General features: G+C 37.6%; 1 protein-coding gene across 2 annotated transcripts; it reads left to right on the top strand.

Moving 5' to 3' along the window:
- The first annotated feature begins 285 nt into the window (after nt 1–285).
- On the top strand, nt 286–12,184 carry LOC132642137 (uncharacterized). Of its 2 annotated transcripts, XM_060359407.1 has the most exons (11): nt 286–441; nt 548–738; nt 2,283–2,377; nt 3,024–3,088; nt 4,050–4,093; nt 9,656–9,733; nt 9,826–9,979; nt 10,358–10,540; nt 11,280–11,339; nt 11,428–11,543; nt 11,900–12,184. In XM_060359407.1, the coding sequence occupies exons 2-10, from the start codon at nt 599–601 to the stop codon at nt 11,533–11,535; spliced, it is 927 nt and encodes a 308-aa protein (XP_060215390.1). In that variant the 5' UTR covers nt 286–441; nt 548–598; the 3' UTR covers nt 11,536–11,543; nt 11,900–12,184. The 2 variants fall into 2 exon arrangements, with proteins under 2 accessions (XP_060215390.1, XP_060215386.1); XM_060359403.1 differs by lacking the exon at nt 286–441 and having other exon boundaries at nt 475–738.
- Nucleotides 12,185–15,044: the final 2,860 nt, after the last annotated feature.

Below are 15,044 nucleotides of genomic sequence, written 5' to 3'. Positions count from 1 at the left end.
AAAATTAAAAATCTAGTTTATATATATATATTAATAAAACTAAAGTAAAAGATAAAATCGGAATTTAAAAAAATAAGTAATGGTATAATGGGAAAATAAAATATGTAACCATGAAAAAACTATCAAGTCTGTGATTATAAAAATTGAGACTTTTCATGGTTATATAACCGTGGATGAACCACGAGTTTACAACACCATATCACATCATTTTAAGAACAATGAAAACAAACATGTTTCATAGAAATACATACATTAATGAATCACGGAAACCACCATCCAAATCGGGGATAAAAATTTAGTATTTTGTTAAGGGTTTGCAAATAATTAAGTGGATATTCTATTGGATTCGGAGGGAGTACAAAAGCGAGAATATTCCGATTAATACGTAGGATATCCATCAATCTGTCTTTTTCGCTAGTGGCTCGTAGGTGGTATAGTGAGGTAAACATGAAAAAGACTTCAAATCTTTTTTTTCTTTTTGCATTCTGTTGCTACGATTACTTGTCTGTATATTACATTGAACAGTTTTGATGGTTGTCATTTTCAGTTAAAGTCTAACTCAAACTACAGCGCAAATCAATTCCACGTTGGGACCAAAATGGAGAATAGGAGTGAGTATAATAAACCGTCAGTGATGATCACAAATGACGATGGAATTGATGCTCCGGGCTTGAGATCTCTCGTTCAAGTTCTTGTCTCCTCCAATCTCTTCAATGTCCTTGTTTGTGCTCCCGATTCGTACGTTTCTCTCTCTCTCTCTCTCATTTATTCTTTAAAATATACAGTAATTATCACTGTCTACATGTATTGTAGTTGAATTTGTACCTAAGATGGTTTGTATATTACTACAATAATAACATACCCAGTATAATTCTCTTGGGGTCTGAGGAGGGTAGAGTGTATGCAGATCTGATAGACCCTGGCTCAAAGAAAAGCAAACCATGTAAAGTTGGATTCATAAAATGGGCTCTGACAAATAAGGGGTCATTTGGTTGCTGGTTAGAGTTATGCAGGTATTAGTAATGTAGGGATTAGTTATGTAGGGTTTAATTATTTTTTTGGAGTTATTCATGTATTAGTTATTGATTTTTTTTTATGACAAGGGAACCCGTAGCCGCTACCCTTCGGCTGCGCACATGCTAAATCCCTCTCCAGTGTAATAGCCTGCAAACCACACAGGAGAGGTAAACCGCACTAGGCAAGTCCGTGCGATGAGCTCGACCGACAAAGCATGTATTAGTTATTCCATCTTCTACCCTGTATAAAATAATATAGTGATTCCCTCATAACTTATACATGTGTTAGTTATGAGGGAATGTAAATTGGTAACCAAACACCGTACTTGGTGTGCTAAATTTTATACATAGCATCTAAAATGCTACCAAACATTATACTAGTTATGCTGGTTTTAATACATGAATAATTCACTTGCTAACCAACAACCAAACGACCAATGTTTGCTTATATGTATGCCGTACTAGTAGTAATGGTGTATTGGTGTTCCCACAATTATCAATAAAGAATAAAGTGCAAATAGATCTGTTTGTTTCTTTTCATTTTCTTTTGTTTATTTATTCAGATGGGATGGAATCTGATACTATTGTGGTGACAAAGACTTTAAGCTTGATTTAGATGTTCTCTCCGTGAAGATAAGAGGAAGTAGTTGCATAACTGATGTAATATCTTTTGGTCTTTCTAGAGCCCTGTACTTCTGTACCGTCTTGGTACCTTTACTAATAATACCTTTACCATTTCAGAAATATGTATCGAATGTAACATTTAGGTTACTTTGATTGGGAAGATCCTAACTAGCCATTTCATCTAAAGGGTCAGCTGGAGGTAGTTTGCCTTGTTAGTTTTGGTGCACTGGGCTGCCCTTTTTGAGTAAAAGACATGTTATGTGATTACTTGAAGAAGCAACTTCTGTATCGAATGCATCCTGTCTCAATGTCTATAACATGTCTGTCTAAATTCTGCCCAAGTGCCTATGTAAATTCTTTCATTAATAATTGCTTACAATCATAATGATCGACTAGAACATTTTGTGACTGTTAATTTATTTGATATTCGCTACCACAACTCTTGGTATGAAGTCATGATTGTGTTTAAAGATCTGATATGCATCAAAGTTCTGGGCGCTCATTCTCTTTTAATTTACTTCACTGTGCACCCTTTATTCTCTCTGGTAATTTGTTGACGTCTAAGACTAAATCTCTTGTCCCTATAAATCTCTATTTGGATCCAAAATGATATTTATTACATTCTTATCCCCGTTTTCCCAGTGAAAAGTCAGCTGTTAGCCACAGTATCTCATGGCAACATCCTCTTTCCGTCAAGAAGGTGGACATCAGTGGAGCGACAGCTTTTGCGGTTTCTGGTTTGTCAGGCTCTTAAACAAGTTAATTGTCATAATCTGGTAGAGTCATAAATATAGGGTACAACTTTAGTTTTTCTAGGTTCATGGTTCATGTTTCTAGAATTAGCTTAGTTAAGGCTTTATCTCCTCTTTATCCTGTCTTCTAGTGATTGTTGAACATTGACTATTAAATGGTTGTTTGATGGGTTATCACAATGCTTCAAGACAATAGATCATTTTATGCCGTTTTGTTGTGAATTTGAACCATTGGATAGAAAGATCTGGTACTCATGATTCACTTTCTTTCAAAGCCATACTATATTAACATGTTGTCATCCGCAACTTTGTGAGATTGCTTCTGATTTCCCAGTTAGTTTGTTCAGTTAATGCTGACAATTCTCTTGTTTTGGTCTACCAATAGGAGAAAAAATGAGAAGCATTCTTTTTTGTACTGATCTTTAACTTACTGGACTAAACATGGGGGACTGGCATCTTTTCTTTCCAACTGGTGTTAGCGGGAGGAAATTGACGTCTTTCTGGTTTCGAATAAAATTGCTGATTATTCAGAATTATACTTCTTGCTCAGTACAACTTGTTTCGGGATACTTCATAACTAGTTTTCATAACTCTCTTTCCCTCTCTCTCTTTTTGTTTTTTCTTTTGGCAGGAACCCCAGCAGACTCCACTTCCATCGGGCTCTCCAAAGTGCTCTTCCCCTCTGTACCTGATCTGGTAACATTTGATACTAATACTTGACAAGTTATTCTGCCTCCCTATGATGTAGTCATGTAGCACTCAGCTTCAGTCATCACATAAATATGTTGATAGGAAGTTTCTATTTTAACAGAAAAAGTTCATTTAGCTTAACGTTACATTTAAATGAAAAAGTACTTTTTAAACATAAAAAATTCTTGCTTCCTTGTTCCCTGTAATGACAACTGAAATGTTGCAAGTTCATTGTATCTGCTTTTGTTGGGTTCACAAGGTTGAAGGATTTAACTTTTAATTGAATCCATCCTTACTATTTGGGTTCAACACTTGCTGCTCAAACTATTTGTCATTGTGTGTGTGTTTTGGTAAATAGATAAACTATATTTGTTTAAAAGAAAAACTGGCTACTTAAACTTCTTTTCCTCATTTACTATCCTAATTTCTCAAAAGATTCACAATAAGTCTCATTGCTTTCCAGCTAAACAAGAGGAAATACTAATTTTTCCTGCAATTATGATTTTACTAGTGAGTTTTCCTTAGAGACAAAAGTAAAAAGGGAAATGGAATGCAAATACTTTTGTAAATAAAGGTGAACCATGAAAAGATCAAAGAAAACTACCAAACATACAATGATGCATCTAATATGTGTGAGCTAGCTCCCTACTGGGATGATACTCCTTCAATCTATCAGGAGGAATGGTCCAGTGAAAAAAACAGTGGGAGATCAGAATTTGTGTACGTCATTTGGTGCTCTTTTAGCTATATAGACCTCTTTCTGATACTTCTTATAGCTGGCTAACAATTCATTTGTCGTTAGGGTTTTCTGTTGGACCTCTTTCTCATACTTAATGTCATAGTGCCAAGCTGTAGATGTTCAAATAATTTTGCACTGGAGCTTTTCATACAGGATACATGTGTGCTAACAGCCTAATGTACAGCATCGCATTATCACTATGTATACTCATGTCATTTATGCTTGCAGGTTGTCAGCGGAATAAATAAGGGTAGCAATTGCGGTTATCACATGTTAGTAAACTTCTGTGTCTAGCCTTTAGATCCTTCTGCATGAAGTGGACAATTATTACCTCTTGTTCTGATTTACAGTATTTTTTATTCAACTTTTATTACTATTTAAACCATCTTTCTTTGAACCAAGTTTTCATATTTCAAATCATGCACCTCCCCCATGGATCCATGAAACCATAAAGCACATTACCAACAATACTTGGTGATATGGGTTGCAAATGTTAGGATTTGAATCCCAAATCCGACCTTTGTAAGCAGGTTCCCAGGAAAGATTGGAGGGTCACAGCTGGATCACTTAAATACCAACCTCCTTAGACAGAACCTACTTAAGTCGTGATGTAAGCGAAGAATAAATAGCACACACAGATTTATAGTGGTTCACCCTCAATGTGAGAGCTACGTCCACGTTGCTGCTGCAGATCTTATTAAAGAAGAAATATTACAAGTGTTTACAACACTCAACCTCACAACCCCAATCCCAATTACACTCAAGAATTTTTACTAAAAATTCTCTCAAAGACTTCTCTTACTTAAGCCTTTCACTAAGAGTATTTCTCTTAGATTTTTTTCTCTCTATGGGATGTGTTGTCTTCTTCAATTTTTGGTGTGTCTAGCAAATGAGAAAGCTTCCCTATTTATAGGTATGAGATGAACCTATTGATGTCATTAGTGACTCAAGCAAGCACTTGACAATTTTCCAAAGACAAGGAAGATGTTTTCTTCCTCAAAACAAGGGAAGTGTTTTCTTCCCTAAAATAAGGGAGGTGTTTTCTTCCTAAAAATAAGGGGATGGACCCAACAAATCTCCCACTTGAAGACTAATTTTAATTTGTCTTCACACTTTGATCGATGCAGCAGCTCTTTCCTAGTTTCATACTTCGTGCAGGCCAACTGAAGCTGAGCATAGCTTCAGTTTGTCTATCGTCACTGCCTTTGTCAGCATGTCTGCTGGATTCTGACTCCCTGCGATCTTCTCAAGCACTAGCGCTCCATCTTCCAAAGCTGATCTAATGAAATGGTACCGGAGTTGTATGTGCTTTGTTCGAGCATGGTAGACCGGGTTCTTTGCCAAATGAATGGCACTTTGGCTATCACAATATAGCACACTTCTCTCGTGGTCCTGATCCAATTCCCGCAGAAAAGATTGTAGCCACATCATTTCCTTTGTGGCCTCCGTCACAGCAACGTACTCAGCCTCACAACTAGAGAGAGCTACTATCTTTTGCAACTTGGAAACCCAAGAGATTGTAGTACCTCCGAAGGTGTAAACATACCCGGATGTGCTCTTTCTGCTATCAACATCACCACCGTTGTCAGCATCAACATACCCTTGCAATCCTGTTTTTGATTTTCGGAAATACAGAGCTGAACTCGAGCTGCCTTTCAGATATCTGAATATCCACTTCACAGCCTCTCAGTGTTGCTTTCCCGGATTGCTCATAAATCGGCTGACAACTCCCACTGCATGTGCAATGTCTGGCCTTGTACATATCATTGCATACATAAGACTACCGATTGCAGATGCATAAGGTATCTTGTCCATCTGCTTCTTCTCATCCTCGGTTGTCGGCGACTGATCCTTTGACAACCGAAAGTGTCCAGCTAAGGGAGTGCTGACTGGCTTGGCATCATGCATGTTGAACCTTTTGATAACTTTCCTCACATATTCTTCTTGTGAGAGTTTGATGCCCTCCTTGCTTCGATCGATTCTCATCCCAAGGATTTGCTTTGCAGCTCCCAAATCCTTCATTGCAAACTCTTCCGATAACCCTTTTTTCAACCGATCAATCTCCTGTAGGTTTGCTCCTACGATTAGCATGTCGTCGACATAGAGTAGCAGTATCATGTACGAGTCTTCAAATTTCTTAAAGTAACAACAGTGATCTGCCTCGCACCTTGAAAAATCAGCTTTCTTCATAAAGCTGTCAACTTTAAATACCACTGTCTTGGAGCCTGTTTTAGTCCGTACAGACTCTTTTGAAGTTTGCACACCAGATTCTCCTTTCCTTTGACTTTGAATCCCTCCGGCTGTCGCATGTAGATTTCCTCGTCTAGATCACCGTGAAGAAATGCAGTTTTCACGTCCATCTGTTGCAGATGTAGATTTTCCTTTGCTACCAGTCCAAGAACAGTTCCGATAGTCACCATCTTGACTACGGGAGAGAAGATCTCCGTATAGTCGATGCCTTCTTTATGTTGAAATCCCTTTGCAACCAGCCTTGCTTTATGACGCTTGCTTCCATTGGGTTCTTCCTTTATCCGATAAACCCATTTGTTTTGCAATGCCCTCTTATCCTTTGGCAACTCGGCTAATTTCCATGTATGATTTTCCGATAGTGAATCCATCTCATCTTTCATTGCCAGCTCCCACTTGGTCGATTCATCGACTTGCATTGCTTCTTCATAACATTTCGGCTCCCCTCTATCAGTGAGTAGAATGTAGTTGAGGGATGGAGAGTACCTGTGAATCGGCTTCCTGATCCTGGATGATCTACGTAGTTCTGTGATTGGCGTTTGCTTATTTGTTTCAGAATCGGCACTTTCATCAGCACCTTCTCGGATTGTTTGTTCCTCTGCCTCGGCTGTACCTGGCTGCGGCTCAGGTGTCGGGAAGTCCCTCAAATCGACTATTTCCGATTCCTTGTCCTGACATTCTGAATTTTTTTGCAACTTGTCTTTGTACAGTACCTCTTCGTTGAAGACAACATTCCTGCTTCGGATGATCTTCCGATTTTGTTCATCCCAAAATCGGTAACCAAGCTCGGTGTCACCATAGCCAATAAAGTAACACTTCTTTGATTTTGGATCAAGCTTGCTTCTAGCCGTATCATTATTATGAACATATGATAAGCAGCCGAACACTTTCAGAAATGAAAAATTTACCTTCTTGCCACTCCAGACTTCTTCTGGAATTCTGAAATCCAAGGGAACTGACGGTCCTCGGTTAATTAAGAAGGCCGCGGTATTGACTGCATCTGCCCAGAATGTCTTGGGCAGTTCAGAGTGTATTCTCATACTCCGAGCACGCTCGTTCAACGTTCGGTTCATTCTTTCGGCTATTCCATTTTGTTGCGGCGTTCCAGGAATAGTCTTCATCATCTTGATCCCATTATCGGCACAGTACCGTTTGAAATCACCATCAGTGTATTCTCCGCCGTTGTCGGACCTCATTCACTTCAACTTGAGGTTTGTTTCATTCTCAACCATGGCTTTCCATCTTTTGAATACACTAAACACATCGGATTTATTTTTCATAAAGTAAACCCACACCTTCCTGGTTGAATCATCAATGAAGGTCACGTAGTAGTGTGATCCTCCAAGAGAGGGGATAGTGGTAGGTCCCTACACTTCTGTGTGCACCAATTCCAGCTTCTCAACCTTCAACTCCCTGCCTGCATTTGAGAAGCTTACTCGCTTTTGTTTTCCGAGAATGCAGCTCTCACACGTATGAAGGTCCACCGTCTTCAGCTCCGGAATTAGGCCATTTGTCACTAACAGCTTCATCCCCTTTTGGCTGATATGTCCCAGCCAACAATGCCACAAATCTGTCTTCTTTGTGTTGTCAACCACAACAACAGTATCACGACAGCTAGTCGTCATGTAGAGAGTGCCAATCTTCTTTCCTCGGCCAACTACCATAGCACCTTTCGCCACCTTCCAAGACCCATTACCAAATTTGAGATCATATCCCTCATCATCAAGCTGACCTACTGAGATCAGGTTTCGCATCAGCTTTGGAACATGTCTAACTTTTGTAATCTTCCACGAGGATCCATTTGACATCTTCAAATTAATGTCTCCCGTGCCAACAACGTCTAGCGGCTCTCCATCGGCTAAATAAACTTTGCCGAGATACCCAGCCACGTAGTTTGTCATTATATCATGATGTGAGGTGGTATGAAAGGACGCTCCTGAGTCAAGCACCCAAGAGTCTATCGGGCTGTCAACCGATAGCAACAACGCATCGCCAATGTCTTCCATAGCAGCGTTGATTCCAGCCCCCTTGTTGTCCTCCTTCTTTGGCGCCCTGCAGTTCTTCTTGAGGTGACCTGGTTTTCCACAGTTCCAACACTCAAGTGTTCGTCCTGGTCTGGATTGACCCCTGCCATTCCTTGACTTCGATCTGCCCCTATTTCGGTTGTAGTTTCTGTCATAATTTCTGCTTCTGTTTTCAACATTAAAAGCAGAACTCGTGATGCCTCTCCAGAATCTGTCCTGCGCACCTCCTCAACAAAGATACGATCCCTAACATCGTTGAACTTTAGTTTGTCACTGCTGACAGAATTACTAACCGCTGCTCTCATTGGCTCCCAGCTATTTGGTAGGGATGCCAACAAAATTAGAGCTTGTACTTCATCATCGAAATCAATTTTTACCGATGACAATTGATTTACAATGGTATTGAATTCATTTATGTGTGCAGCAACATGAGCATTTTTCATCATCTTTAGATGAAATAGTTTCTTCATGAGAAATACCTTATTATTTGCCGAAGGTTTCTCATACATGTCAGACAATACCTTCATCATATCTGCGGTGGTCTTCTCCTTTGCCACGTTGTGAGCAACGTTCTTCGACAGCGTTAGCCGAATGACTCCCAGAACTTGTCTGTCGAGGAGATCCCAATCTACTTGCTTCATCTCCTCTGGTTTCGGACTCAGAGGTTCATGAAACTTTCTGCCATATAAATAATCTTCAATTTGCATTCTCTAGAACGCAAAATCTGTACCATCGAATTTACCGATGCCGTGCGTCGTACCATCTTCGCCTCCCATCGTTTCTAAATCACAACACAACCTGTTGCTCTGATACCAGTTGTTAGGATTTGAATCCCAAATCCGACCTTTGTAAGCAGGTTCCCAGGAAAGATTGGAGGGTCACAGCTGGACCACTTAAATACCAACCTCCTTAGACAGAACCTACTTAAGTCGTGATGTAAGCAAAGAATAAATAGCACACACAAATTTATAGTGGTTCACCCTCAATGTGAGAGCTACGTCCACGTTGCTGCTGCAGATCTTATTAAAGAAGAAATATTACAAGTGTTTACAACACTTAACCTCACAACCCTAATCCCAATTACACTCAAGAATTTTTACTAAAAATTCTCTCAAAGACTTCTCTTACTTAAGCCTTTCACTAAGAGTATTTCTCTTAGATTTTTTTCTCTCTATGGGATGTGTTGTCTTCTTCAATTTTTGGTGTGTCTAACAAATGAGAAAGCTTCCCTATTTATAGGTATGAGATGAACCTATTGATGTCATTAGTGACTCAAGCAAGCACTTGACAATTTTCCAAAGACAAGGAAGATGTTTTCTTCCTCAAAACAAGGGAAGTGTTTTCTTCCCTAAAATAAGGGAGGTGTTTTCTTCCTCAAAATAAGGGGATGGACCCAACAGCAAATGCTTGACAAGACCTTCCTTGCCAATTCTTGGTTTCTAGCTTTCCAAATGTTAATTAAGTTCCCAATGTGCTCCTAATAAAAGTCAGCAGACCTGGTCTTTTGTATTATACTAAAACAAGTGGCTGCTAAAACTAATGGATTTATTGTTGGTAATGCAGTGTCTACTCAGGCACAGTGGCTGGTGCACGAGAGGCTTTCTTCAATGGTGTTCCTTCGGTCTCAGTGTCATATGACTGGTATAGTACACCACATTATCCCGTCTTCACGTTAACGTGAAGACAAGTTATTTTTTTATTCTGCCTTCTTCAATGTGGTTTGTCAACTCCAGGGTTGGTGGAAAAAGCAAGGTCGATGATTTCGTATTGGCAGCTGAAGCTTGCATGCCAATCATTACAGCTATATTGGCTGAGATCAAGAATAAAATTTATCCTCAGAATTGCTTTCTTAACATAGATGTACCAACCGATGTTGCCCATTCCAAGGTAAACTGAACAATAGCTTTTGTAACATTAACATGAAGTTTGGAAAGATGAAACAGGAGATTATTTCAAAATGGTGAAAGGAGAGTATAAGGACTATAAAAGATCTTTTGATTTACCTTACCAAAAAAGATCTTTTTATTTTCATCTATTTTTTTATTTAACAAGAAAATATTCATGTATAGAATGACTGGGAAAGCTTAATATATGTCTGTGTTGAAGCCATTTAAGCTTCTGGTTGCTAGTGAAGGTTCGATGATGGAAATATGCTAGTCTGCCTGATCTAGCAATCCTAAGATGGTTGGAGTTAATTTTGTCGTTATTGTTGCCAAAGTAGATATGCTATTGACTACAAAAAGATATTGATTGTTATATTGATAGGGGTATCGCCTGACCAAGCAAGGCAAGACTATTTACAAACAGGGGTGGAAGCAAGTTTTTTCGGAAGCACAAGGAGGAAGAATGTTATCCACAATGACAATGGATTCATCAGCAAGTAAAGAAACATATGTGGAAGAGAGCAACTTAAGCACGCAACAAGAACAACTATTGTTCAAGAGAGAAGTAAGTATCTCTCTCTATCTAGTACTTGCTAAAGTTTTGATTATGCTCTCACAGGAATGCATTTCTTCCTCTGCTCCAATTGTTGCCTTTTCAGATCATTTTTCCTGCTCATGCTACAGAGTACCCTTTTCTGGTCTGATTCACAATGTTGGACATCTTACCCTCCATGTGATTTTTCAGCATATTCTCTATGTTTAGTTCTTTTTTAGTTCCATTTGTTTTCGGAGGGAAAGGGGTGAGAGGTTTGAGCAATTTTCTTCGTTCCTTTAATTGAATCAGGTGCAGTGTAGATTATACGTGCCTTTTATATGTCTCTCTCTGAACAAGAGGTCAAGAAGGAAAATTCCTTTTGATGAACAGAATGGGTTGCTAATATACCTAATACATTTGTATAAGGAAAGTTTAGCTTTGATGTTTGTATGTTTTAGGAACTTTTTGGTGTAAATAGTCATAGGTTCCTGTGTCTCATTTAATTTCCATTCAGCTTTACTTCCCATTCCAGTGAGATGGCTGTCTGATCGAGTTCTCTGTTGTTTATTCTTCTTTTGCAATAACAATTGCAACAGTGCGTATTTGCACAAGTGACAGGAAAATTACATTTCAACTTATTTACTCTAGGACAAAGCATTTTCAGATGGTTCTGGATTCCTTCGTTGTAATTGTCTTTGTATAGATTACTTTTTTTGTTATAGGGTCTGTCTACAGTTACTAAATTTATTGTGTGTCTATTCTTTCCCAGGCCAAGGGATCAGAACTGGATGATGGGGATAATGATTACTCTTTCCTTCGACAAGGATATGTATGTATAAGTCATTTATTCGATGGAAGTTATTTCGCGACTCTCGCTAATGACTCATCATTAACATGTTACTTACACTTAATTACAGATTACTGTTACACCCCTTGGCGCCTTATCTCCTGCAGCGATGGATGACGTGGAATTTTTCAAAGGATGGCTGCCTGGTGTTTGTGAGCGCGTCTCTTCCTCTGCTTAATTTGTGCTGTAAGTTTCCCCATTTGCATAAAACCTGCAGATGTACCAATATTGAGGTTCCCTGTTCTTAATGTGCTCCTGTTTGGAGCATCAATCTTGCCTATATCTCAATTGTATCATTTGCTCTATTGACTAAAAAGTCCTATAGGTGAGTATGATATGGATGGAGCCTAAATGACTGAAATATTCCGTGTGTGTTCTGGAACCTTTTTTAATCTCATTAGTAAATCAAGATTTATGTGTTCTGTAGAAGCACTGGTTAAAGTATCCAACTAAATTAGCTGTTTCTACTGGACACTTTGTGGAGATTTATTGAGATAACTGGTCTCATTCTTTGGTTCCTGATAATTTTGCTGTTCTTTCAGCATAAGATCTCTGCAATCGGATATCAAAGCACTTGCTGCCGTTCACTTCATACATCAAGTTGATTCTTGTGCAAATACATCAATTTCTCCAAATTTTTGTGACCATAATGAACTAGTGAAGTCATTTCTCTTCCTAGATGCCATTTGTTGTTTAGGATCAGGCATCTATAGAACTGCTCTCTCAGATCAAGGAAAGCTGCCTATTGTAAAAGTTTCTGCTTTGTCTTCTCATATTTATGTGTTTGCTTCTGTTTTTATTTTTAATTTCATTATTGGTTTCTTGTTCCTAAAGGGTTATTTAGGCCATCTAACGATATGGCAGCCTGAACTTATTTGGCTCTCCCCACCCCCTCCTTCACCAACCAAACCAAAGAACAGAGACGAGAGAAAATCCACAGACAGTAATATCAGGTATAGTTTGCTTGCTAATTAGTAATTGGATGACATTAATCTCATAATTCTGTACTGTAATCTCATATCTAAGAGCCGTTGTATCAATGAATCTTAAGGGGGCTTTTCCAACGAGAACTTTGTGTTGGTTATAGGCTTATAGCTGTTTGATGGTTATCTAATTGTAAACATGATAGACGATGTTTAGTCTTGGTTATTTCCAAAATTGATTTTGTCAGAACCCAAAATAGGAAGGGTGTGTGTGATTGGCACCCAACAAGCTTTGGCATTTGCTAAGTGAATTCTTGAACCTCATCGTATAGAAATAAACATAGAACACATCACGGAGTTTCAGCAAAATTCGTACGGTATACACATGCAAATGCAACACGAGTGGTCACACATTGTCATGTATTAACAAACATAAAGCAACTCATAAAGAAAAGAGGCCCGGAGGCATCAACATATCAAAATAGTCTTCATCAAGAGGCGTCATATATATATACATCTAAGAATATGTACATCTTTCCAAGAAGAAAAAGTCACGAAGCTGAGTACAAATACAACAAAAGAAACAGGAGGCAATACGATAAATACTAAGAATCAAAATATGCCACCGTCGATAATCATGAGAGGAGTAGAGTGGTGCTCAAGTCGTGTGATTAGGGGGCAATATATGTATGTGTAGAACATAAAAGAGATGAACTGAGTATAAAACTGAGTCTCATATATAGTCTGCCTCAAAAAGTTGGAACAAAGTCTTTTGAGGGAAAACATGCATATACAACTTAAATAAATATATAGAAATCTTAAACATTTCATGCATTATAAATAACCTTACGTATGACAACATACTTGTGCAGGAAGGCCTTCAATATAAGTTCGTACGGTACAATATACTACTCGGGGAGATATCCTTCTAAACACCGACCTAAGAATACTTTTGGCCTGTAATAATTTTTCTTTTTTTATAAATTTATTATGTTAAATCAAATATCATCATATAAAATGTAACGAATGAAGTGGTTACTATGATTTGAATGGGTCAACCAATCACCTGCATACAACTACAAGGGGGACGTTTTCTAGAGACAATTGGCATGTGTTAGTTTAGTCCTTTTTTCAACGGTTGCCTTTATCTTCAAATTTTTACACCAAATTGGTGGGTGTGTTTTCTCAGTTTTCTCTCCAAAAAGTCTAACCCAGCATGATTGAGTTTTGGTCCTTTGAACGTTTCGACTTTGCTTTTACAACGTTAACAGGCCATGTCAATTTTATCTTTACTTTTGTTATTTTCCCTTTTCTTGTTTTGGAAGTTTTCTTATAAATGCATGACAGTCGGGATAACTAAGCAATATTAAACTAATAAAGCTTATTTTAACTGATGACCATATAAAACTTTTCGGATGTAATGATTAGCTGTTACTTTTTATTTCCCTTTCAAAAGGTGAGGAGCAAATTTGTAGTTTGAATATTTACATTTTCTCTATTTTGCAGTTGCCAATTCGTACCATTACCCCAACTTAACTCCAAATTGCAAGTTCTAGTGTTACTTTGAATGGACAAAATCAATTTAGACTATGATATAGACATATAGTGATGATCAGAATGCAGGGGGTAATTGAGCAACAACTATGAAGGGAGAAGGGTGGGAGAATGATATTCAAATTTTGAATATTAGTTGTCTGCTTATTAGGTAGACGAAAAATAAGGATAAATCCATCTTAGAATTGTAAATCATGAATCATGATTCATACTTCTCCTTGCATGAGATAGACAAATAGTTTATCAGATTAATTTTGACTTCATCATTTCGAAATTGAACAAGCGGCTAATTACTTAATTATTTGAGATGGCAATTTCTTTTTATTACTTCCTCCATTCCATTTTTCTTGTTACGTTTATTAAAGATTATTCTAAAGAATGGATTTTTCTTCTTTCAATTTTAGCCTTACGATAGTAAATGTGGCGAAAGCAAGAAATAATATTAAATTAAAATTAAAAAAATAAACAAAGATACTTTAGTCAAATGATCCTCTTAAGTAATATTTATTTTTAAAGGAAAAGTGGCATGTAATATAAAACGGAACACTTTATTCTATCGGTACTCTTATATGACACCATCGTTACTTAACGAGTGAAAAAAGAATTCAACAATTTTTTAAGTTTCTATTTAAATTGTAATTTTTATATGTTTTTAAAGATGCAGTCTTAAATTTAATAAACTTAAATATCAATATCTGTTTCACACTTTCGCCGTCCTATGTCGTCATTTTTTTGGGAGAGAGGGAAAATGCATAATACATTATATGAATAAATTAAATAGCAAAATCATAAATGTCTAATAATTTTGAGAGACATAAATAAGAGTCTAAGAGAGGATTACCAATAACAAGTGATGATACATATCTCGGCTATCAATTTTCAGAAGAAATTTGTGAATATGATATTTATCGTCATGAAGTTTTCAATTAGCAAATATGCAATATTATAGCTCGTTATTTGAGTTACATCAAATTTTATGTTTCTATAGATGAATAAAACTTACCATTCATTTGTTAATGAATTTTGAGGGTCAATGATGCTAATTAGAAAATTTGACACATGAAGTTACGCAAGAACTGTTAGGCGCGCCTCGAGTGTTGAGCATTAGACGTAGTTAGAGCCCACAATCAGATGTTTAAGTTGCAATTCTTACGAAACTAAGCCTCACATATGACACTCAAGGCGAGTCCCAAAAAAAGCCTTTTAAAAC

The sequence above is a fragment of the Lycium barbarum genome, chromosome 1 (genome assembly GCF_019175385.1).
Source record: "Lycium barbarum isolate Lr01 chromosome 1, ASM1917538v2, whole genome shotgun sequence".
Taxonomy (NCBI): domain Eukaryota; kingdom Viridiplantae; phylum Streptophyta; class Magnoliopsida; order Solanales; family Solanaceae; genus Lycium; species Lycium barbarum.
The sequence above is the reverse complement of the archived record's forward strand: the minus strand, read 5'-3'. Positions and strand labels throughout refer to the sequence as shown.